Here is a 25171-nt window from a genome sequence, read left to right on the forward strand (position 1 = left end):
ATTGGCATCCTGGCAGGGGACCCAACCCTAAAGGTCACTGATTTCAGCTTTAACCAGACAACTTTTTTCCTCTTTACATTACTGATCCTCAGGCTGGAACACTAGTGGGAGAGCAGGGTGGCCGCAGGCAGGGACAGACAGCACACAGCCATCCTGCATCATTTTGCAGTTCCTATGGGAGCACAGGGCAATTGCGCAGAGGTTCATCCTTCCCTCAGCTAGCCCCTGCAGTGGGATCCTGGGGCACTTCAGCATGTCCCCTGCAAGAGCAGACCCTTTGGTAGGAAGCATGAGTGGGACATATGTTTTCTAGGGCACTCATTTATGAATGTTGATTCTGAGCTGAACCTGGGAGTGTGAGCAGAGCTGGCAATGCTGTCAGGGTGCCAAGGGAGAGGAGAGGCTAATTTGCACTAAGTCACACCATGTGTGCTTAGGCATGACAGGAGCTCATCAAATGCTCTGAGTACATGGGTATCTCTGCATGGGGTCATCGGGAGGCTGTCACAAACTGGAGCATCACTGTCACACCTGCACATGGTGCTATGATGAGTCACCTCCTTTCTCAAGGCCTTATAAACAAGAAATATGCTGCTGCTCTGAAACACTTCCCAGCCTTCTCTGAGCTGTTATACACTCCTCCAGCATCATCTACAACAGCTCCTGGCCCCTGTGATGTTTGTCCTGGGAGCTGGGATGTGCCAGCATCAGCAGCTGTCTGTACAGACACTTCCCAAAGTCAGCCAGCACTGATTCACAGGGGTGGATGCAAACATGGTGGTTACATCCTACCAGCTCCCTCAGGAGCTCCTGCATTCTACCAGCTGGGACTCAGGTGTTGCCACTTCCCAAAGAGGTATAAGCTAAGCCACCTGTGGGCACTATGCTGCATCTTACTGCTTACCACCCTGGGACACAGCTAGAGAGCGTGTTTGGCAGGAACTACCCTGTTCCAACTGGAGGAGATTTGTACTGTCATGGAAAGTCACCCCATCACACAACACACCTCTTGCCTCTGCACACAGCTGATTGCAGCAGACAGTGGTCAGTGTAGGAGACTTGGAGAGCTTCTAGCTAAAAGCCCTCCAAGCACACTTTTAACTGTATTTTAGGGTCACAGAGTGGCTGCTGCATACAACTGAAGGGGCAGGATGCTACAGAAGGAAAAGGCTGCCTAAATCGCTAGGCTCTGGCTCACAGTACCAGCCCCAACGGATGCAGTGAAAATGTCTGGAGACTGCGCAGGGGTGAAACACAGCACCTATGAGCAGCACACACTGTCCTGATGCCCTTCTCTTTTTGGGGGGTGATATTCTACAGCTACCAGCATGCTGGACTCCCCACTGGAATCCCTCATTGGACCACATCCCCTCCAGTTACACATTGGCTAGTGCTGGTTTATGCTAGATCAATCACTAACCACCTGGGATTTGAACCTGGTGTCACCTGGCTCTCTGGGGCGACAGCACAGCTGTGTGCTATGGGATGCTCTGTGGAGGTTCACAAGGAAAGGCAAAGGAAAGGTTTACAAGTGGTCAGCAATCAGTCTAAGCTCTCCTTGTCAGGAGGAGGAAAACCTGGGCACCAGCCAGTTCTCTGTGAGAGCCTGGACCAGGACGTTGCAGGAGGTGGTCACTGGTGGCAGTCCTGCACGGCCTTGGTAAGCCAGGCTGGGAGGAAGAGCAGCAAGAGGGTTCCTCTGCCAGGTCCTCTCTTGGAGAAGCGAAAGCCACTGCAGAGCCAGGGACAGCGAGCTGTGCCGGAGGAGCTGGAGGGACAACGTGGCGTGAGCAGCTACAGGGCAGGGTGAGGAGGTCCGGGCTCTCCTAAACAGCAGCATCCGAGATCCTCCCGTTCAAAGACGTCTTTGGCTGGAGGCCGTTGTTCTGAGCGTGCATGTCTGTCCTGGGCTGTGTCATCTGCTGCAAGCGCTGCCCGGGAAGGAAGGAGAGAGTGTGTCAGACAAGGAGACTGGAGCAGTGGTGGAACAGCCAGGGCATGGCAGCAGCTGAGCCTTGGGATCCCTCACCCCAAGCCTCAGAGGTGGCCCTACTTAGAGGGCGAGGGGACAGTGCATGTGGCAGGAGCTACTCCTCCAGCACCATTCAGCAATCCACTGAAAGCCTCTGCAAGTCGCCTTTGCTTTGGTGTCGCACACAGTACAGCAGCTCCTCTGTTTATCCGAATTACAGGTATTACTTGTAACAGGCAAACTGTTACCAGGCACTCCCAGCTGCAAGCAGGAGCAAGAGAAAGCTGCAATGTCACAGGCTCCCGAGCAGACCCACTTTCCCAGTTTCTGTGATTTTTCAGCTAGTGTTGATTATGAAGCAGTATCTGCAGCAGGCTAACAAGGTTACTCTGTGCCGCTGAGGCAGATCAGACCAGTCCTTCTGCACAAACCTTTGCACTAGCAGCAGTTCCTGTCACCCTGAGCTGATCGAATGAAAATTGCAGAGCCAAGTAAACTGAAGCAAGAATGCAGGAAAACATGGAAGGGCAAGTAATTACTGGCGGTGTGGACTGAGCATCAGGAGTGATGAAGAAGGATGAATCACTTTTGCCTGTCAGGGAGAGACTGATGCTGTAAACTGCAGAAGAGAAGGCAGAGGAGGATGGAGCCTGACCTGAATAGACATCACCAAGTCAGGAAGAAGCTCCTTCCAGCAAAGGGAAGCAACCTTCTACTGTTCAAGACCACTGAAGTGGCTGTTGCTGGGTGAAGTCCCTGAAATGTTCACTGAGCCTCTTCTGCCATTCATGGTCTTCCCCTCCTCCACACACACACATTCATGCTCAGCAGGATCAAAACGACTTGTAATCTTTCCTGTCTGTCAAAACCACTTTATTCAGCATTGGCAGCTAATTTCCCTCCAGCTCTAGCGCTATTACAAACTAATCCAGGACCTGTGCATATAACAGGCCAAAATTTGTCTCTCTGACACCAACACACACACACACAAGTGCCTACTTTCTTACTGCTGCTATCTGCTGCTCACTCCTGGGTCTATGAAGGACGGGAAGGAGGTCTAGGTCTCCTGATGTGTGGGGTGCTGTTAGAGAGAGGGTGCACACCAGTCACTCATGCTGCTGACTGGTACAGATGGTTTGTGTGAATCATAGAATCATAGATTCATAGAATGGTTTGGGTTGGAAAGGACCTTAATAGCATCTAGTTCCAACCCCCCTGCCGTGGGCAATGAGCTACTATTGGAATTGCTGCTGACCTTCAACCCAAAATCCCTAAAGTGACTTGACGTAACAGCTTGGCTTGAGCCTGCAGGAACACCAGTGCAGATCTCAACACCAATGGCAAGAACTTAAACTCAGCATCAGATGAGAGACCAGAAACTGGAAGCAGATCAGAGACACAAGCTCCTACATCAGAGCCCATCCAAATGGAGAGCTGGAGGAAGGAAAGTTAAATCCACGTGCAACTTGAGCTCAGAGGCAGGCAGCATGACGCTGACCTCAGCTCAGCAAATCCAGCTAAAACATTTCTGACTTATGCATTATTCAAAATACAGCATCCATGAAGCAAACCCATGGGATTTACATGGCATCTGCTTGCTGTTGCAGCTGGGCTGGGTAAGACATGAATCAGCACCCCTGCAGTGACTTCTTATTCCTACAGCTTGCAGCAGACAGCACCAAGCCAGGGACTTTGTGCACAGTGCTCTCAAGACTGAATGTCAACACTGTAAATAAGATCTCACCAATAATTACTAGGTCTGACATACAGAGACTCATGATTCACTGCTACATAAAACCCTGCTCAAATGATCTAAGAAAATGTTTTAAACAAGATCGGAGTTGTGGGTATTGTGCTTCCTGTGTGAAAGTTTTCCTTGCTTCTTAACCATCATTCACTGAGTGCCCCTAGCAAAGCACATGGCAAACTACCACTGTGCATGTCTCTGTCCCTAGCAGGTCCTAGCCCTGAGATACTTCAAGCCCTCATGTTCTGGGGATGCTGATCTCTCCAATGGGAAGTGCCAAGTAACCATGCTCATAGCCAGGGATTGCCAGGAACGGGGATTCCCCTGGATTAAGAAACCTCAGGCATTTTCCCAGTCCCTTCCAGGGCTCCAGTCGCCTGCATCAAAGAGATATTTGGGAGAGGAGGGCTTCCTTTTTGTGATAGTAGCAATACAAAGCTCAATGAGGCACAATGGGCCTAAAGATAGGCTACCTGAAGGTCTATGCACTTGGCCAGACATAGTAACAACATGCTGCTCAGCAGTGCTCCCAGCCATTTAGATATCAGTTAGTGCTCAGTACTGCTAGTAAGTCCCCTTCAGCCAGCTGATGTTGCTGGAAGCCATTCTATGCACTGGGGCTGATGTGAGTCCTGGAGGAGAGGGTGCGCAGAGCTCCTGCAGCACCAACCTGAAGCACTCTGACAGCTTTGTCAGAGCAGAGTCTGCTTGGTTCTCTTTAAGCTTAGTTCAGCAGGGGGATTACTGTAAGCAAAGAGTAGAAGAGGAGTGGTGAAGCTGTTCATACCTGCCGGAGGGTCCCTGTTGAGGTGAAGAAACAGTACAGCATGTATCCTGGAATCAGTATCATGGAGGACAGAGCCATAAGCCAACCAATGCCTTGTCCCCACACGGGATAGACATATTTTCCCAGTGTCAGAGGGGTCATTTCCACCACGCTGAAGAAGAACACACCCTGGGGAAAGAGCACCACCATTGCAGGTGAAGGTGTGCAAAATTGGGGTCCATCCATCCTCTCTCTCCTTCATTGTCCTCTTAGCTTCCAACAGTCTCACAGCAATCCATCAGCTCCTCAAACTAGTCTACATGGTCTCAGCCCACCAACTGGTAATTTCATATAATTTCTTATTGTCCTATGTAAAAAGCTGGAACTGGAATACCCCTGATCTCCTTCCTCACTAAACCACTTGGACTAGCTGTGCCCCCACACCACCTCCTAAGCACATTAACAGGATCCTCACAGCTGGTCTCAGGAACCTCCATCTTCCTATAACTGGCCTTCTCACACCATTCCCTGGACTTCTTGTATTGAAAACGCAGGAACCAGCAAAGGCAGAATTGCTCTGCAGTCAGTTATACTGCATTTGCTGCTAAATTTTGCTCTGACAAGTCCATCAGTGGCTGAGGCAGGACCTGGGGTAGCTGGGAATCAATAATAGCTTTTTAAAACAGCAAAATATTTGCTTATCTTTTGGCATCTCAGAAAGAAAAATGAAGAACCTCACGAAGAAGGCCTCATTTAGATTAAAGAAATCACCTAGAGCTTTTCATACATGTGATTTCCAGCAGGCAGAGTGGAAGAGGCTCCTTTTGTTGGAGATGGGTATTACTTCACCCATCTCAAGTCTGCCTAGGACCACCTTGCACCGCACCTGTACTGGGTTGAGAACAGTGTTTCCCCTACACTCCATTCAAACTAAGAGGCCCTTCTGTATCCACTCCTGCAGACAGGCTGTCCCAGGTCTTACCAGGCAGACAAGAGGAGTGAAGAAGGCCCAGCAGATCTTCCACCACATGCAAGGTTTGTAGCCAATCATTTCTTCAATGTTCCTGTAAAACCTGTTCACACCTACAGGAGGAAATGAGTGTTGAAAAACCATCCCCTCTCAGCACCATGGTCGTCACCTCTTCTCAGAACACAGTGCAGGCTAGCCACAGCAAAAGGGTGACAGTGCTGTGGCATGAGAAGCATTGTCTGGAGGGGATGGGGTACAGAGATATAAAAGCAAATTGGTGCTAGCAGCTTCCATGTTCCTGGTGTCCCCTTGAAGGACCAGAGGTCAGGATCCTAGGCATCTGCCAGTTTGTGCAGAGGTCTTTGTGGTGGTGAAGTGAGATGACAGCCTTCTGATCCTGATTTGCTCAAGTTATCAACATAAGTTATTTTCAGTTGCAAAGTTTTCATTGGCTTGGCTGTGGGAGGCTTCTGAAATAACTTACCATGTCCGTGGAGAAAACAAAGGAACAATGTCTTTTGTGCTTACCGTAACACCAAGAAATTGAGATGGTCTCAAAGAAGACAAGAAAGAGAAGACACATGCCACTGGCAGAGTAGTAATCAAAGAGCTTGAAGACATAAATGCCACCCTGAGAAAACAAAACCAGGGTCAATGAGTTTAGTTATAGATTATGGATGACAATATCATCTGACTGCTTGGATTGCTACTATCTGCATCTGCTGGCTTTAACGTTAATTTCCTTGGACAGTAGAGGCAGCGTTGCAATGTTTCCACTGCAGCCTGCTTCCCAGCAGTAAAACTGATGTGCTCTTGCAGACAATTAGCTGGCTTTTTCAGGCATGGCCAAAGGTTAGGCGAAAAGCAGAGATTCACTAGGATGTCTTACTTTTCTCTGGTTTAGATGGATTAACTTCATTTAGTGTGCTCTGCCCTCCCCAGAGTTTTACTAAAGCCTCTCTCATCATGAACCTACACTGCTTCACAACGGGTCTCCAGACCACTCAGCCCTAACCTCTACACGTGAATTTTGGCTTCAGCCCCAGAGGTTCAGGGCCTCAACAGACTCGTCTTCTTAATGTTATCTTACCCCTTTGCACTAAGAGTTCCCTCAGCTTGGGCTCTTCTGGCTTAAGCCACTATTGTCAATAGAAGAAAACCCAAGCCAGACTGACATGATGGTGGCAAAAATTACAGAACCATCCTAAGACACCTGAGATCTATTAATGAGGAGCAAGCTCATTTCTACAGCGTTAGGATGGCCCCTAGGATGCTGTCACTTCTCCCAAAGCTTTTGGTGTTGCTGGGCCCAAAGTGACTAGAAATGTGCCAAGAGTGGAAGTATGAGCATGGCTAGCTGTACCTGGGTGATGTTGGAGAATCCAATGAGATAAGAGATGAAACAGACTACCGCAATGAAGATCTTCTTCCTGGCTCTCAGGAGATGAGGATACTCATCCATCAGGGCTGTAATGAACCCTTCCACAGTGCAGAACTATGGGAGAAAGTATACACCAAGGACACAAATATATAAGTACCTTAGCTGGACATCACCCTCACCTACATTTAACTCCAGCACTGAGAACCAGCATTGCTTTAAGAGCTCCCTACAAACACTAGAAGAGAAGGATGCATATCTGCACAAAGTTGGTCTGAACCATCTTCTGAAAATGCCTCTCTCCCTCCACTGAATATAGAGGGAGCTAAAAGCACTGTGGTTGAATACCTATAATCAGCTGAGATAAATCTCTGCCTTTTTGCTCCCATGGAAAGCCTCTCCTTTCTTTCCCTGAACCCTCTAGGGCCTCCCTGCCACTGCCTCGCTCCTGCATGCTGCCAGCTTCTCTGTCACAGCTGTGTGTCTGTCTGCTGCTGGGACACGTGCAGGACCTTGCTTGCTCTTCCTTTTTCATGTGTACTCTTCTCAGCCTATTGCAACAGTGCTTGTGCTGTTCACTGATCTAAAACACTCATTAAGGAACTGCATTACCCACGGCCCAGTCTCACATGCATGTGCATCGTAATAGTCCTTAATAATACACAGCCCTTCATATCACTTTTTCAAGCACACTACATTAAATGCATGTAGCACATTAAAAGCCTATCCTCGCAGCACATGGTCTTTCTAGAGCTAAAAACACCTGCATGGCTTGTGCAGTGCTATACCAGGCACAGTATATTAACGCTGTCTGCACCATAACACATAAAGACATCCCCATGAGCATAACCTTCAAATCAGTTTTCCTACTAGTTCTGCCCTATGGCATGTATATATGTGAAGTGCATCCTTCCCTCCTACTTCTTGATAAATTGTGAGACACACTTTTATATCTCACTCCCAGAAAACACTGGCAACGCACAGCTCTCAGAGAGCACATCCTGCCTCTAGCAAAAATCTTGCGAGGTTTATGAGGGCAGCAGGCTCCTGGCTTCCCTGGTCACCCTTAGTAAAGGTACAAGCCAGTGCAATGAAAACAAAAGAGGTGTCATTGCTCTTCAATGTCAGGGACATCCCTGTCCCTGGGACAGCACTCTAAAAAGTGCTGGCATTTTAAATTCAGCTTTAAGTAGGGAGACTAGAAGAAAAAAACCTGGAGCGGAGGTGGAGGTAGAGGTACACAGGCTGAAAAGAGGAGCAGACGGCTGGAAAAATATAAGGGAGGAAAGCGGGGAGCCTGAGCCATGCATATAGCTGGTCATAGATGGTGGAGGAGCACGCTGGCTGCTGGGGCTGGCTTCCACGTGGGACAGGCAAAGCAAAGGGAGATGTTTCTGTCCATGGCTTTATATCCCCAGAGAGTTGAAGCTCAATGGCTGCAACTCAAGTTTTTAATGAGCTAAACCTTTTATGTCATGGACACAAGCACTATTAAAGCATCTTTTGCCATTTGGGCATGGGTTAAGCTGCCTTTAAAGTCATTGACAGCAAGCTCCTCACCCCATCCTGCCTGGCTTGCTGTCTGGAAGACTCAGTACTGAGCTGCCACCACAGTGAGAAGAGCCAGAGTGACAAAAAAAGACACTGTTGAAAGCTATTCCTTCCACATGGATGCTCGGCCAGGCACTGCTGGAGCCATGGGGCACCAGGCAAGGCAGAGAGGGAAAAGGGTTCATAGTGAGGCCAGGGGTTGTCATGGGCAGAGGGTGGGTGTGAGTGGTGTCCAGCAGAGAAGAAAAGAAAAAGGTGCCTCAGATAACGGGAGGGATTAAAGCTGACAGCCCTTTGGTGCAGAAGAGGGATTAAAGTCAGGGAAAGCACAGAAGGAAAGAGAGGGAGATGGGTGATGAGGAACAGGGTTACAAAGTGAGTTGAAAACTCTTTTCCTCCTACCAAAATTAAGCTGCTATGTAATGGATGAGGCGGGGAACCAAATGGTGGTACACTACTGCTTCTACCCATAAAGCATGCAATGGCCTTCATGCTATTTACTGAAAATTGCCTCGTGCTAGCCTCAAGCTTCAGAGGTAATGCAGCCTGGAGTAGGCTCCCATATCCAGCCCTGGGGAATGTGGCCTGGGGACCTTGGGGTCTGTATTTTCCAACCTGCATAACCATCCTTAGGTGCTCGCATGAGATTAAGAGGCGCCTTCAATCTACTTTCCAGAAAGTTTTGTTTTTCTCACCATCCCCAGCCACGTATTTAGCGTATGTGGCTAATATATTTAGCACATATTCTGTTCTTCCTCATGCCTCGCCCCATGATACCGTTTCTCTACTAAATATTTTATTCCCATTCAAAGCCTCTTTTGCTCTTTTCCCCCTCTAGGGGATTAGTCATTACACAAGCTGCTGTGTCTGATAATGTGGGCTTGGGAGTCAATAGAAATGCCATCTTGGTCTGAAGGGAAGTCTTTCTCCCAACCTCTTCCAGTACTGGGGGCCACACATAACACTCTGCCTGGACCCATAAGGGGGTTCAACCACAGCTAACAAATGTGCAGCAGAGAGCCATGAGCGTGGATCTTGCTGCTGGCAGCTGGAAATCCTCCTGAATAACCTGTGAGAGACGGCCTCACATGGGACAGACGCAAGCTTGCAGTCACAAGGCTTGCTAGCTCCCCTGGGGACAAAATGCCTGACCTGGAAACTGGTAGGTTAAAAGAAAGCATTAGCATGTTATGCAAGAGGGTCTAGACGCAAGAGAGCTAAAGCCCGGGTGGATCGAAGGCAGAGTGAACATTAAGGCACATGAGCGGCAAGTGGGGGCACAGGAGGGAGGTGCGTATCTATCAATATAGGTCATTCATCCCATTCAAGCAACTGCAGATGAGATGAGGCAGAGGTAGTTGTGCTACATCTGAGGAAAGCTTGCTATCAAAACTAATGGGCATATGTGAACCTACTCCCACCACAGTTAAGAGGCTGGGCCTTGTCCCTGCATTGCAAATGTAGATCTCAACCCTATCTTCCTTTGCTATTCTGCCTTCCAAGCATCTCTGCTGTAGAGACAGTGACAAGGGGCAGCCCTGCCCATCAGCCTTGGGGATGCAGGGTGCAAGAAATGCCCTATGGCCCTGCCGTGCCTCATGGGCTGGGCTGCTGACCCAGATGAAAAATGGCTGCTCCCCATCTGCAAATGATATTTAATCGGGACATAGCAAAACCATCTCTTTTGTTTTTGAAATAAATGCCTCAAAACACATGTGCAATTGTAGCTGTTGTTGCAGCCTGTGCTACTTGTTTTACACACATAAGCTGCCATGCTGGTAATAGTGTGTTTTATTGAGTCAGAGCTCCAGCATGCAGACAGAAAGCTTCTTCACATGTATTTATCTGTGCTTTTCTAAAAGCTTGCTTTCCTTTTGATGCTTCGTTCCCTCCCTGTCCCTCCTCCTCCTCCAGGCAGTGATATCCCACACGGACAGCCTGCCCTCCGAGACTTGGCCGTCAGAAGGGACCTAGAGAATTTCAAGTGGTATTTTAGAAGCAAATGCAGCACACAAATTCCACACAGTGCTGAGAGGGCTTATTGTCATGTCTCAAACTATTTACCAGGGCTGAGTGAATAATCCACCGAGAGTACTATTTTTATACTTTTTTTTCTGTAAATGTAGCTTCTTTTGGATCATTTACTTATATTTGAAATTATTTGCCAAAGAATGTCTGTGGTAATGCAGATGGGAGCTTTATGATGTGTTGATAGAAGCGTGCCATAACTGAAATCCAGATGTGGTTGATTAGATCTTCCTGGAAAGCAAATGTGACATTTCGGGAAAAGATCTGAGTCTGATTAGAAAGTAGTCTTGGCTTTATGAGCACTACCTGTAACCCAAGAGAGCATCCGTTTTGTACCGGTGGTCTGCAATGAAAGGATAGAGCATGCTAGCACAGGGGAGGATGTGACAGACCAAGCATAGGCTTTTGAAGGACCCTTTGGTTTTGATGCACTCAGAAGGGAGCCATGCTGCAATTCACTGCTTCACTGGGTAGCTACTTTTAAGCTGAATTATCCGAAAAAAATCATCACTGCTTGTAAAAACAGAGAGACCGTGATTTTTCTTGTTTTGTGAGGGGCATGAAGGGGCAGGAGACCTTTTGTTACATCCAGCTGCTTCGCCCTCAAATATCTTGTAAGGCCTATCTGATGGCAAAGCAGTCAGGGTACCCAGCCTTTCCCAAAGCCTGGCTCCTTCCTTCTGCCAGGACCTCCCCCTGCTCACCTACAAACCAGGCCAGGGTGCTTCAGCTCTGCTCAGGGACACTTTTATTGTCAATAATGCCAAAACACTGCATCAAACCACCATCCTCACACCATGGGAGAGCCCTGATTCAAATGTTGCAACACTGTCCTTCTCAGCACAACCTGTCAACACTGTGCCAGAGCACTGGGTCTGGTTGGAGGCTAGTACCTTGTGCAGAGATGCTTCTTCCAGCTCCTGGGAGTAAGAAGATGGAGTCTTTCTACTCTAGTCTATGGAAGTAAGCCAAAATAATGACATTTTCTTGCCTCATCCTCCATTAGGGGATGGAGGAAACTGTGCCCTACAAGAACAAAGCAGTTATCACTTGAGATAAATCTTTTTCCTTTTTTCTTTGCTCCAAAATATTTTGGCAGGGATAGTTTCCCACTAGCCCCACTTAGAGCCTTTCAGCTCAGCTGCCAGAGTCACCCAGCAAGATGGGGACATGCTGTGCCCATACAGTAGTGCTGGCACTTCATTGGGGTCAAAAATTGATCTGAATGGAGATAAGCTTTCCAAAGATTCTCCCCTCCTAAGGAAGTGGTGACTGTCTTGTAAGGCTGGTTCTGCTGGGCTGCTCAAAGCTGGTCATTAGTCTTATTTTTAATTGGCAGCACAAAAAAGACTGGTGCATCAGGTAGTGGTCAGATACCACCACACTTGCAGTATATGTCTACATTAGGGACAAGCCCAGAGGTGATGACCACATGGGAGGATTTTTTTCATACAGCTGCATCTCACCATGAAGAGTAAGAAAAGACCCTGCTCCTCACTGTCGCAAGATGCAGATGGGACACCACCACTGAAGATATCTTTGCATGTTACCCCGCTTTGTCTCACCTGACTATCCAGACCCAACATCATCAGCATGGAGAAGAAGAGGATCGACCAGAGAGGGGACAGGGGCAGCTGTGTGACAACCTGCGGGTAGGCGAGGAAAGCCAGTCCAGGGCCTGCAGTAATGAAAAGAGGGATAAGCCCATGTTTATAAAGCATTTGATGGGAAGTCTGAACTAAGGGATGCAGTTGAACAGAAAGAGGATGATCAGTCAAGAACTGCAGGTATTAGAGTTAGAAACACCTGAGCCTTCACCCGTGACACATCAACTCGGCGGGGTGCACAGGGGAGGCACTGGAGAAATGCTTTGCCTTTTCTCTTCCTGCAAGCAAGAAAGTCATCAAGTCGTTGTTACCAAATTGAGCTGGAGCACTATGCTACAAAATAAACTGATATTCAGAGGTGGTTATAACTTTCCTGATGGTTTTGTTTTTTTCCATCACAAAACACAGTTTCTTGAGATAAAAGCTTTCTCAGGTAAGGCAGCAATTTCAAAATATGTTTTTCTGCAAAAAGACAGTGTCCCATCTTGGGTAAGAAATTATTCTGTGATTACAGTTTCAAAATTTTGCATGGAAAAGGAATTCCAGATGTTGATCACATCTACTGAAAGCATAAGCAGTAGCTATTCTCCATAGGGAGGATTTAGAAAGCAAATGGCCTAAATATTTAGCTGCAGCAAAAGCAGATGAAACTTCAGCACTGAAAGGAGGAGATCATTAAAAGCAGAGGATATCCCCTGCAGCCAGAGTGTGATGAACATCAGCCACATGTACCTGGGACCTTTCTTGGAGGGAGGGAATGCAAAGAGGGCTGCACACTTGGGTCCCGGAGCTTAGGAGCATCCCATGTTCACTAGAAAATTGCTCTCAGAGGTTGCTGTTGCATCTGAACCCGGGTTTTTGCTTACCAGAGGAGGCCAGTTCTGAGATTGACTTCTTCGTGATGTGTGACATGAAGCCAACAATAGAGAAAATAACAAACCCAGCAAACACACTTGTGGTGGAGTTTATACAGCAGACAATGATGGAGTCTCTGGAAGAGAGAAAGAATGGAAAGAAACCACCTGCAGGTCCCTATCAAGAAGCCAGGAAGGAAGGGTGGGCTAAACAAAAGACCAAGCCCAGCCAAGAGCAGTTCCTGTGCCTTGGAGAGGTAGCATGGGTGACACATTACACGCCCTTCAGGCAGGGAAGCCCCACTGTGGTGATCACAGTGTGCCCCTTAAACTGCACGTTGCCAACGAGGGGATGTTGGAGATCAGGCACCCGAAAATCACCATGCCCCCCTGCCTCACCCATGAGCCATGCAGGAGGCTGGTAAGAAACTGTAACAGACCTGTAGACGTTGTTGTGGAAAGTGTTGTAGCTCCCCAGAGCAATCAAAGACCCCAACCCCAGGCCATAAGAGAAGAAGATCTGTGTGGCTGCATCCATCCAGACCTGTGGAGAAGGAGCAGAGAGAGTAGTGCAGCAGGAGTGACTCCGCGCTGCAGGCACACACCCTGCAGCACCTCCGTGCAAGGCTAGCAAGAGAAATGCCACAGGAGCCACCTTGAAACCTGTAGCTATGTTACGCCAACCAGGATTTTCTAACATGGAGCCTCTTGTCCAAACAACTGCAGAGGACAGCTTGCAAATCTGGTCCCAGTGCCCTAAGCTCTTAAAGCCTAGAAGGCACAAGAACAGCGGACAGACTGTTCCTTTCTTAATGGCACAGTATTTAAACAACCCTCCTGGTCTTGAAAGCCCCATTTCCAGGATTGGAGCCAATGGAATTGGCAGTAGAGTTACACTGGGTGTCCTCCAAGACGGATCAGTGGAACCCTTTGGAAATAATGGGTGTCCAGTTGTCTCCACTCACACACGACTGGTGACTCTGGAGCCACAAGAGCATCGCTAATGCAAAAGGCAGAGCCTGTGTGTCCTGAAAACCTTTGCCTTTGCAAACCATCATGCTCTTCCTGGGTCCCCTCTGTGCTTCCTCTGCCCAAGGCAACGTCACTGGCCACCGCTCACCATTTAAGCCCTTTCAAGAAAATTGCTGCTGTGTACTGCTGTGCTTGTGCTACTTCTGAGGCCCCCATGCTAGTGCACAGCATCATCCTTTCTCTGGGACCACCAGATCAAGCCCAAGTCAGCAGCCCTGGGACAGTCAGTGAAATGAAGCATTCCCAGCCCAGAGGGGAGTTTCCCCTATTGGTGAAATAAAGGAAACTACCCCCCACCCCATCCTATGGATAACACTGCTTGAGTACAACAGAGCTGCTACACAGATTGCCATTCACGAGGGCCCTGCCCTCCAGCTTTGCTCAGTCTGTGAAGGTCACGACTGCTTGAACCGGGAATTATTCCAGGGTTTTTTTAACACTTAATATTGAAATGCCCAAGGAAGACTAATGCAGAGACCCCCAGGAGGCAAGAAGGTACAAACCTCAGAGTCAGAGAGCTTTCTGAAGTCGGGTGTGAGGTAGAAGAGGATCCCCTCCTTGGCTCCCGGCAGCGTGACTCCCCGGAAGAAGAGGATGAAAAGCATGAAGTAAGGGTAGGTGGCTGAGAAATACACCACCTGCAAGAGACACCACAGGAGAGAAGCCATCAGCTCACCACTGCCCAGGAGCCTTCCTGCCCATGGTGGCATTGCATTCGGTGTGTCCCCTGTGAGGGGAACAGGGTGCCCACACACAGCCACTGTTGGCAACATGTTTTCTGTCTCCTGCTCCCATGTTAGTGATGTTTCTGGCTGTTTGAGGTTTCTCCCTGCCAATGACACGCAAGGACACACTAATCGCAAAAGTAGCAGGCTAAAGTCTGGATGAATTGCCCGAAGACAACGGAATTGCACAGGGATAAATTTAGTTCACAGAAATAATCCCTTTAAGTCATCACATCCTTTCTGCAGAGCTAAAGTGTGTTTCTCTAGGCCAACGCATCAAGCAATGTGAGTCTTGACTCCACTGCTTTCTTTTCAGCACTGTTTCAGGGACTTGTAGGTACATGACACCCCTCATTACAGGGCCTGTACCGGCAACTGCCGGGGCTTTGCTGTGGCTGTGTAGCTAAAGCCTATTTGAGAGCCACCAGGGAAGTTAACAGCTCAGGTGACCTATGCCTGAAGTGCTTCTTTCTGATCTCTCCTCTAGATTATTCCTTTCATAATATTGTCCTGCTACACCACACTGTGCTCTGAATAATATATCTCAGCATCTCAGCATCACTGTTTCACTAAACTAAGCAATTACCTTTCTACTGTGCTAGCCTGAAAGGCTATACAGTGAATAACAGCATACTTCTGATCTGAAGGTTTCCCATCAATACCTAAAGGGCAGCAGGAAGATTTTCAAAGGAGGCGACGAGTTTTATTTCCACCAGCAGCATTTTAAGACACCGTGATTTTCAGAAGGGGAAGCTGAGAAAAGGCTTTGGTCTCTCAAAGGGCTGTCCCAAGGTGGGAAGTGTAAGTAACCTCTGAAAATCTCTTCCCAAAGAGACTGAGGGCTCAGACCTATGACTTTACAGGGAAGAGCTATTTTCTATGCTGAGAATGAAAATTACCGTAAACAAGGTAGCAATTTTTACCACCATGAAAGGTAAATGTCAGGTATTTAATAGTATCTACTGCAATTCTGCCTCAAAACACCATAATCTTAGTTATAGGCACTTAGACGAGTTTGAGCCCAGAGGATATTTCTATAGTACAGCATTGAGAGGCAGCACTGAAACACCTGATCCTCGCACCGTACCTTGCCTGTCCACTCCACGCCCTTCCAGATGGAGAAGTAGACCATCAGCCAGGCCAGGGCCAATGTGCCTGCGAGGGGCCAGCGGATGGTGCCGGGCTCCCCCAAGCCTCCAGACATCTGGTGCATGTTCCTCCTGGGGGTGGGAGAAGTTGGGTTAAGGGGAAGTCCTTCTCCTGGGGACAGAGATCCCGGAGGTGGCTGGAGGGTGAAGGGACAGTTGCAGACAAGCACGCACAAGAGACTGTAACCCCCTAAAGGGACATTGTGGTTGGGTAAAGGAAGTAGAAGAGAGGTGGAGAGGCTGTTACTCTCTTTATCCATCTGACCTGCGGCTGCACAGTGCACCCCATGCCCACCCTGGCCAATGGTCAGCTCTGATGCCCTCTGGCCAAGGCTGACCAAGGGAAGGTGCCAGCAGGCACAGCCACAGCCCCAGCAAGCAGGCGAGATGGCCATGGCTATGGGGAGAAACCTGGTGTAGGCAGGCTGAGGACGTACTCCCAGAACTCGGTGACAGCGCTGGTGAGGTTGGTGGTGTCGCCCAGGGAGTAGTTGGAGAAGCAGCGATCGGTGTTCCAGGCATTCCCGCAGCTCTGCCACGGCAGGTCCTGCACCGGCACAAGGAGAGCAGGGTTATCATTAACGTGACATCTCCCAAGGGCAGCAGCAAGAAGCAAGATATGGCTTCTTTCAGACTGAAACCCCATTTATTCTTGAGAAGAGGATGGGCATCTCCTCTGGATGGGCAGGATGCTTGTAGCCAAAATAATGATAAATTGTGACACGGATTTTCCTGGACACAGTATCACGATGTGATTATGGGAATACAATAGCTCTAATAAAATGTTAGCAATTCCCCAGATAGAAAGCCATTTCCAATTAACTGTTGGTAATTAATAGCTACTAATTAAAATAGCTACTGGGGGATATTGTGTTTGTAGTCATTACAGCTTTAGGCTAGCTTCACTCAACAAGTGGTTGGAATTTACTTCACAAAGAATAAACACTGATTTATTTCTTATCTCTCATTTATACCAAGCTTCAATGCTTAAAAAGCAATGTAGCATTGAGAATGGGAGCTAACAGTTTGTCTACATGAATAAACTACTGTAACATAAGCCCAGGAGTAAATTTAAAGCATAGTAGCTATTTCATGCAATCCTTGCCCTGATTATAAGCAGCACAAAGGGATTCCTGGGAGATGTTTACACAGTAGGTAGCAGTGTGACAGCAGCACACTGCTACAGATTTAATACAATCAGCTCTGGCATTGTAAGTGATGAAACCACAGCATCAGGGCCTGTGTGAGCACGCAGGGCAACCCACCCATGCCAGGTAGTGCCACGGCCAAGGCAACTCAACAAGAGCAGCAATCTGATTTCCTGAGTGTAGTGCATGTAGATAAACACAGAACGGCTATTCTGGATGATTTCCCTCTGCAGAAAAGTCCTCAGGCTCCAGCTCAACAAAGCTTTAAGAATTCCTATTGATCCATGAACACAAACCCCTTTAGAAATACTATCTGTGTTTTAAGCGCTTCGTGGCATCAGTGCCTTTAAGTGCTGCCTTCACCTGCCACCTAAATCAGTTCACTCTAGCAGATGATACCTCCTAATGTGCATGCTGGCTTGGCAGAAGAAGGGCTATGGTAGATACAGGCACGGACACCCCAATGGCCACCCAGGTTGTTTGCACCCACCCAGCGATTTTATTTTTGAGTGGCTGTTTGCACTCAAGCAGATGCAATGAGTCAAGCAGCACTGACAGCAGCACTGACAGCAGCCCTTCAACCAAGCAGTTTGCACATCAGAGACTCTTACAACTCTGCACATCTCTTACAAGGAGGGGCAGGCAGGGGAAGGGTTTGTTGTTGCTCTATTTCCTCTGAATTTCAGAGGACAGGAACTGTGGAAGGCAAGCTGGGTTCCTATTCAGGTTCGAAACGCTCCCAGTCAAATTTAGAAGGGGCAGGGGACAGGCATCAGTGCAACTTTGTTATTGGTGCCTTTTGAGAATCTAGAGTTATCTCTGGTAAAAGAAAAGGTCGAAGGAGGTGATCCTGCCCCTCTACTCTGCTCTCGTGAGACCTCACCTGGAGTATTCTATGATTCTATTCTATGATTCTGAAAGGTCTTGAGCCACACATCTGGAGCTGCCTGTGCAGATACGAGCACTGTCACCAGTCAGCTCTGACACGTGAATGTACCAAAGCCTCATCCTAAGTTACATCCTTCCCAGGGTGTGACTTAGGATGGGTTCCTTTGGGGTAGACTTCTGTTCGTTTAGGAGTACCCTGAGGATGCACGTAATAATCCATGACCAACAACTCTGTTCTTGACCCAGGAGCCTACAGTGGTTATTGGTGGTAGAAGCACAGCTGGGAACTCCAAACAGACTATTTTACCAAAAGTCTTGATAGGCACTTGAAATCAAACAAAAAATGGAACTGGATGTACAGCATTCAGAACAGCATTTCAGATTTATATCTAAATGAAACGAGAAAAGATCTCATTTGAGCCATAGGGTTGATGTCTTTAAGGTTGCAGGTTGCTCAGAGTTGTGTTAAGGGAGCTCTTCTCAGCTGCTGGGCTGAGAATTCAGCCACCAAGAAGTTATTGTGGGGTATGATTCTAACCTTGTATGGCAGAAGACCCTGCAATAGAGGAATCCGCTATAAACCTCAATGCCAAAGCTCATGCTAAGGGCCGGTCACAAGCAGATGTTTAAATGCTTTCTGAATCATTTTCCTAGCAAAAAATAAAAAATCCTTGGGATATCATTTATTGAGAGAAGTGTAAGTGAGGAGTAATTGAGGTCATGACTACGTCCTGGGTAATAAGAACGTGTGACAAAACCAGTTGTGGAAATGTGCAGCTCTCAGATTCACACAGCTCTAGAAATACAACAGAGACGTAAGGTGAGTTTTAAAGACTGACGTGAGTAGGAACAGCTCCCAGAGAGGGGATGAGGCCACCCCCTTCAGAGGAATATCACCTCCAGAGGACAAGCGTCAGTGCTGATCAGCACAGCAGCCTCCAGAGCTGATGAACCTCTTCAGGAAGGGCACAGCAGGGTGCTGAGAAAGGCTCATTGCACAAACTACAAGGCGGTAGCACGTGTTTTGTGGCACAAACAACTCACTTCCCATAAAGCAGGGACTAAGAACCCAAAACACACTCAGTGCTGTGCTGCAGACATGTCTGTGACTCACCGCAGTGAAAGAGTTGAAGAGATAGTAGAGAGCCCAGGCAATGATGACGATGTAGTAGATGTTCAGCCAGAAGGAGAGAACCATAGCTGCCAGTCCCACTCCTGCGAATGAAGGCAGACAGCAGCATCAAACAAGATCTCAGGTACCCATCTGAGCTCGTGGATGCCATAGCAAATTTTGTGGCAATGCCAGAAAAAGCAAATCAGCTCATCAACACAGCATGTGTTAGAGCTGCACTGTGAGCTGGTCAGCAAGAGAGGCTTATTCCCTCAGTCTCTCATCCACCTCTTTCCATTGGGTGTTATCTTACAGCATGCTACAGGTCCTTTGGAGACAGAGCTCCACGAAAACAGGATCTGGCCACTTCCCTGCAGAACTGATTTTTCCCACATGAAAGGCATTTCTAAATCACCACTAGCTTCCAGAATGTAGTTACTCCATACAGGGCAAGAGGTTCATGTTCCCTGTGTACATCTTTCCCATGCAGTTAAAGTAAGCCTCCATAGGGAGGGTTGGATCAGGTCTTCTGCATCCAGAGCCCCTCCATTGCACTCCGGCTGCTCATGAAAAGCCTTCTTACCACACAAGATTGCTTGAACAGAGCACAGTGAAGTTAGTGATTACAGGCATCCAGGTGAAGGATAGCTTTGTGAAGACAGAGGGAAAAACCTCCCCTCAGCTGCACCCCATCCCAGTCCCCAAGGATTTGCTGATTTGCTTCCCAAGAGGGTTTTTGTCTGTAGTTATGTGCCATCACCTTCACAAACTGACAGTACAGTACCTTTAAACATGGGCGCTAACTTCCAGACTCCCAATCCACCAACAGAGGTATACTGGCCCAAAGCCGTTTCTAGCAGGAAGAGAGGAATCCCAGCAAACACCAGCGTCAGGAAATAGGGGATGAGGAAGGCTCCTGAAAGAAGAAGCAATGTTATCAGGCAGCTACCCCTTTTGCCATGAAGCATATACCTCCAGCTGCAGCTTCTTGCTCTGCAGCACCCAGGTGATGAGGAGCAGACTTGCCTGGAGGTGACAGCTTACAACTGGAATTGGTGTGTTCAGTGAGTCTCCCCATGAGATCACCACTGCTTTCCCCTGATCTGTTCCTATCATTATGGATATATATGTATCAATCATATATATGCATATACTAGCATCACTAGCTTTGCGATGCCAGTCTCACTTTGTTGTTAGATACTTAGGCAATCCTAAACCCAATCTGACAACAAACACAAAAGCTTGGGCACTGACACTGGTAACTCCTTGTTGATACCTTCTGTCTTACCTTCAGCAGCTCCCAGTTCTTTAGCTTGTGTTTAAAGAGCACAAGAATATCTGGCATTGGGCACTACTTTCTTTGTTTACAGATATTTTAGTCTCTTAAGGAAACTGTGGCTAAGACTGTATTTGCTCTATACACCTCCTCAGCCTTGTTCTAGGTTTTACCCTGTAAACTCCTGGCAAAAATACTGTTTTTTCTCTATGGGCCCCATGGAAATCATCTCATCACTATAACTTAGCTAATGCAGCCATTTACTAGAGATATTACTTGCACAAATAGAATACGAGAGCCTTGCCATGTGATTTAAAGGCTGTACATGTTCAGATCATCCTGACTTCTAGGGCTTGGGACAAAACTCATTTCCCAGCTTCCTCGTGCATGTGCTGGAGCATGCCATCATTCCTGAGGAGGACAAACTCTTGGCTGCAGAGAGAGAGGGGACGCTGTGCAGAAGCAGCTGGCCGTGCTTGGGCCAGCACTGGTTTCTGCACTAGCCAGGGGGCTGAGCTGTCAGCCTGAGTTTTCCTCTCCAGATACTAGTGGTAAAGCAAGCACAGAGCCAGCAAGCACAGCCGCTCCAGAGCACTGCAGCCCAACTTGCAGCTGGCAGAGCCAGGCTCCAGCAGCTGCTCTCCGTGGGCTGGGAAGCAGCGAGGCGCAGCCAGGGATGCTGGCTCAGGGGACACCCAGCTGGGGACGCCTGCCTGCCAAGCAGGGAGCTGAGCCCAGCTGGGAGAGGCAGGTGCCAGCACCCGGCAAGGGAATGCATGGGAGGCAGCATGCAAGAGGAGCTAGCTGGCAGCGGGTGGCGGGGAGAAAACACGCTGCGGGCCAGCAGCTCGATGACCATGAGCCCAAATCACAAGCTGGCATGGAAGTGCAGGCTCTCGGCTTCACCAGCAGCCTGGCATGGAGGAGCAAACAGCTTTGGGCATCACTGCCTGCTTAGCATCCTCCCCTTGCTAGCTGCCACAGCCTGCAAGGTCCAGCCTCCTACGAGCCCTGCGGGTCTGCTTCGAGGACATGGATGCTGCCTTGCTACTGCTGTAGCTCATTGTAGAGTTTGGAGATAAGGATTATCAGCAGTCACAGTGCTTTGCTCACTTCTGTGCAAGCAGCTAATGAAAATTTGCCACAGGCCTGATGATCCTGTATTTCTCATCTACAGCAAGCCAGGAAGGTTTGTAGGTGGAAGATTCTATTAGACTGTAGAGAAAAGGGAAAAAACACCACTTTTGGACCCAAGTCATTTATCCTGGCTTGACAAAAATCCTCTGGAATAAGGGAAAATCTAAAACGGGACTGCAGCCTTGAACTGAAGGCTGTTGGCAATGACACTGCCACTCTGGAGGGTCAGGTCCCCGAGGAGGCACGGATAGCATCCCTCGGTGCCATAAAGCCAAAGGAGAAATCAGTTCTGAAATGTGTACCTAAAGTTTGCATGCCTGTGCCTAAATCCTCGGCACAGAGAGAAAGGGATGGTCTTTAACCTCCAGCCCTGGACGGGCTGAGGAAAGGTTGGTTCAGTTCCTGGGCCTGCTACAAATGACTGTGTGACCTTGGGAGAGTCCAAACTTGTCTCCAAAGCCCATGGGTGATGGCGCTGGTCCTGCCTGCTCGGGGCACCAGCTCTTGGAAGCAGGGAAAGGATCACACAGCACCTGGCCCTCACTGCGCAGCCCCAGATCAGCCTGCAGTCTCCAGCTCCTGATGCACAGCAGTGCAAGGAATAACAATTAATCGTCAAAACTGCAAACGCTGCCCACAAATCAAGAGTTGAGCATTACAAGCTGCTACATGCCGTTGCTTGGAGTCGCGTCGTGTAAATGAGAAATGCATTATGCTTATTTAAAGAAACGTTCTTTTCTCAAGTTATTCAAGCTCAGGATCACACAGACAATTTTTAGTACCTTCTGAGCTGCATTTAGAGTCAGTTTAAACCCGTAGAATCCTGTTGATATCAGAAGGACTGCATGAAATTAACAATCGGTGTAGAGCTGGAGTATTAGTCATAGCTAGGCACATTGAGCAGTGTGCAGGGCCAGAAGGGAGTCCAGGCATCACTTTGGGTAAAGCCTGCTCCCACAGCAGATGGGCCTCATGCTGCTGGGCTGCTGTATATACCCTGGCTGAATATCCCCTAATTACGTGCCCGCTTACAATGCCGAGCAAATCACCCGTGAGCCGATACAATGTGACAGTGGTAAGCGAGACGGCAATATTTCCATTCAGTTCAATTTGCCTGTGCGTAATGGAAGCAGCCCACACGACCGCGCTCTGAGCAGCGCACATGCAGCACACTAAAATTAGGCTCCCACCCACAGTCTGCTCTGCTCCGGAGGCAGAGCCAAGACGGTGCCCACCCGATCGCGAATCAGATGCCGTGCGACCCTTCCTCGCTGCTCCGCATCGGCTCCCGGTGACGCGTTCATGCGTCAGCTTTCCCGCCTGTCTCCAGCATCAGCAGCCTCCACTCGCTGCTCATTATTGCCAGCTATGGGAACAGTCATGCCTGCGAACAGCCAGACTGGGTAGGGGTGAATGGAACGAGCCGTACAGGCTGACACGAACGGCACGAACCAGCAGACGGGGAAGGGGTATTGAGAGGACACAGGCACCCATTGCCACATTTCTTCTGCCCTGTGTTTTTGCTCACAGCCAGATGATCCCTCTGTGTGCCTGCAGCTCACCCTGTGTGCCATTGCTAATGCTAATAATAGTGCTCCACACCTCCTCAGCACTCTCCGTCCTAGGATCTCAGCTGACTTTATAAGCAGGACTGGTTTTAGCTTCAAAGCACCCCTTGTCTTATTACAGATCTTGACACCGCCACCTCTGTGTGTGAGGAGACAGAGCCACAGGCAGCACGGATTGGGTGTGTTTGAGATGGCACAGCAATCACAGGGCAGAGGCTGAGCTAAAAACCAGCGCCTGGGACTTAGCCATGGGGCTCATGTTGTATAAGGAGGGTTATTGCGGTCAGGTGCCAGAGTGTGGCTAGATAAAAATGGCAGAACTGCACCATGGCTCTGGCAATGGTGGCACGGGCTCCCATAGGCAGGCCTGGCTGAATCCCATAAACGTCACCCTGCTCAGCTGCACACTCGTGCCTCTGCATGAAACAATACTGAATTAGTCAAAATGGATAACTGTCCAGGCTCCTACTGGGACTGACCCCATGTGCTTCAAAGAAAGGGCCAAGATCCCCCTAAATGCCATGGAGCTGCATGGACAGAGCACTGCAGGGAGCTAGACCACTCTCCTCTTTCCCAGCGTGGGAAGAGAAGGGCATCCTGTACCACCTACAGCACAGACAGCAGAAGTGGGCTGGGGATATGAGGAGAAGTCATGAGAGGCAAAGACAAAGTGGGTTTTGAAAAGGGAATTCAAGGCAAAAGGAAAAGAAAAATGATGTGAAGAAGCAGTGTGAGAAGAGACTCTCAAAGGGGAGCTGAGGCACAAGAACGTATTTTCGGACTTGATCTAAGACGTGCAGAAAGCCTGTAGCTAGGGAGGGAGTTGATCTCCAGGGTCTCTTGACTTCTAGCCCAGCACTGTTTCCCCATCTGTCTGCCTTTCTCTAGCCTTGCAATGGCTTGGCAAAGTCCCAGCTGAGAGTTGATAAGGGAAGTATGAAGTGACACAATAATAAAAAGAATGGAAAAGCTGGTGTTAGCTGTCCGCAGAGGAGGGCACTGCTACCAGCTGCATCACAGCTACTGCAAGTCCTTTGCCAGTTGCTGCCTTCTCTTGTGGCCTCTGTTTTCCAAACATTAGGATTAAGATGGAGACAATAATTGTGACCCTTCTCACAGCACTAGTAGTAAGTCAAAGCTTATTTCCTTCCATAGATGATGGCACTCGTGTTCTGTGTATGTGTACATATGTATGCATGAGTGTCTATACATATATGCTGCCCTGCTATGCTCCGTGTAAAGCTTCTAATCAAAACTCCTCAGAGATGCGACCCAAACTCCGATGCAAAACTGTTACCCCTTAGGAATACTCTAGATGGAGGAGAAACCCACAATGAACAGATATAACCTGATTTCCCTGGGAATGCCCCAGCATCCAGCTGGGTGCCTGTGTGAATTTATGTTTATCCTTGTAAATAAGTGAGGTCCAAGACACTCGTTACTGTAGCCCTGCAAACTCAGACTGCAGAAGCTTCACAAAACTCTAACTTCTTATTTCTTTGGGCTGCTCCTTCCCAACCTGCACTTGCTAGTAAGCCCACAGACTATGGGAACTGTTCTGCTAACAGCTCAAGAACTCACATCATGGGGGAGAGCTCTCATCCAGGTGACCAGCCCCTTGCCCTGACCTACACCAAACGGAAGCCTGTTCAGGGGACAAGACTGCTCAGGGATGAGCGCAGTGCTGTGTGTTTCTCTCACCTCCTCCGTTCTTGCCGCAGAGATACGGGAAGCGCCAGACATTGCCCAGCCCAATAGCATAGCCCACGCAGGACAGCAAGAAATCAAATCTTCCCTTCCAGGAACCTCTGTCTGGGATCTCCTTCTTCTTCTTCTTTATGCTCGCAGCCTCAGGGGTGATGGGCTCTGACTCCTCCAGGGCTGCCTGCTTCACCTCAGAGGGAGAGCTGAGCTCCACGGAGGTGTTGTCCATCTTGCCCATCGTGACTCAGATGTATGGGCACTCTTGTTCTGGGGATGGATGAGCAGGAAGGGCAGCCTCCACCCTGGCCAAACACAGATGGAATGGGAAGTGCTGGGCAAAGCTCCTGATGAAAAAGAAGAAAAAAGAAGGTATCCTGTGTTAGTGTAGTGGGATTAAGGGAAAACCTTGCTGGGTCTGAGGTGGACTCACTGGATAGACTGGTGCACATCAGTGCAGCCTATCCATGCCTGTCTGCTTTCAACAGAGAGAAAGAGAAGGATAATTTTGCCTTTCTCCACAGCTGCCCTTCTGAGGAGCCCTGGTCATATAGGCTGCTAACA

General features: G+C 48.7%; 1 protein-coding gene across 1 annotated transcript; it reads right to left on the minus strand.

Annotated features, from left to right (window-relative positions):
- Nucleotides 1–1826: 1826 nt before the first annotated feature.
- On the minus strand, nt 1827–24848 carry LOC136015840 (sodium- and chloride-dependent GABA transporter 1-like). Its single transcript, XM_065682363.1, has 14 exons — nt 24608–24848; nt 19710–19841; nt 18929–19029; nt 16216–16325; nt 15718–15850; nt 14409–14543; nt 13314–13417; nt 12886–13010; nt 11978–12090; nt 6819–6950; nt 5984–6086; nt 5468–5568; nt 4507–4674; nt 1827–1931 (listed from the first exon to the last, which is right to left on the minus strand). Exons 1-14 carry the CDS (start codon nt 24846–24848, stop codon nt 1827–1829), a joined length of 1803 nt encoding a protein of 600 aa, XP_065538435.1.
- Between the last annotated feature and the right edge of the window lie 323 nt (nt 24849–25171).

This window comes from Lathamus discolor, chromosome 1 (assembly GCF_037157495.1).
Source record: "Lathamus discolor isolate bLatDis1 chromosome 1, bLatDis1.hap1, whole genome shotgun sequence".
In the NCBI taxonomy this organism is placed as follows: Eukaryota; Metazoa; Chordata; class Aves; order Psittaciformes; family Psittacidae; genus Lathamus; species Lathamus discolor.

Bases quoted from the DNA above. Each gene is read 5' to 3' on its own strand.
- LOC136015840 (XM_065682363.1), bottom strand. From the start codon at position 24,848: ATGGGCAAGATGGACAACACCTCCGTGGAGCTCAGCTCTCCCTCTGAG. The intron at 12,091-12,885 runs GTAAGCAAAAAC...TCATTACTGCAG, and splicing joins CTCAGAACTGGCCTCCTCTG to GCCCTGGACTGGCTTTCCTC. The intron at 1,932-4,506 runs GTATGAACAGCT...CTTCCCGGGCAG, and splicing joins CAACAGGGACCCTCCGGCAG to CGCTTGCAGCAGATGACACA.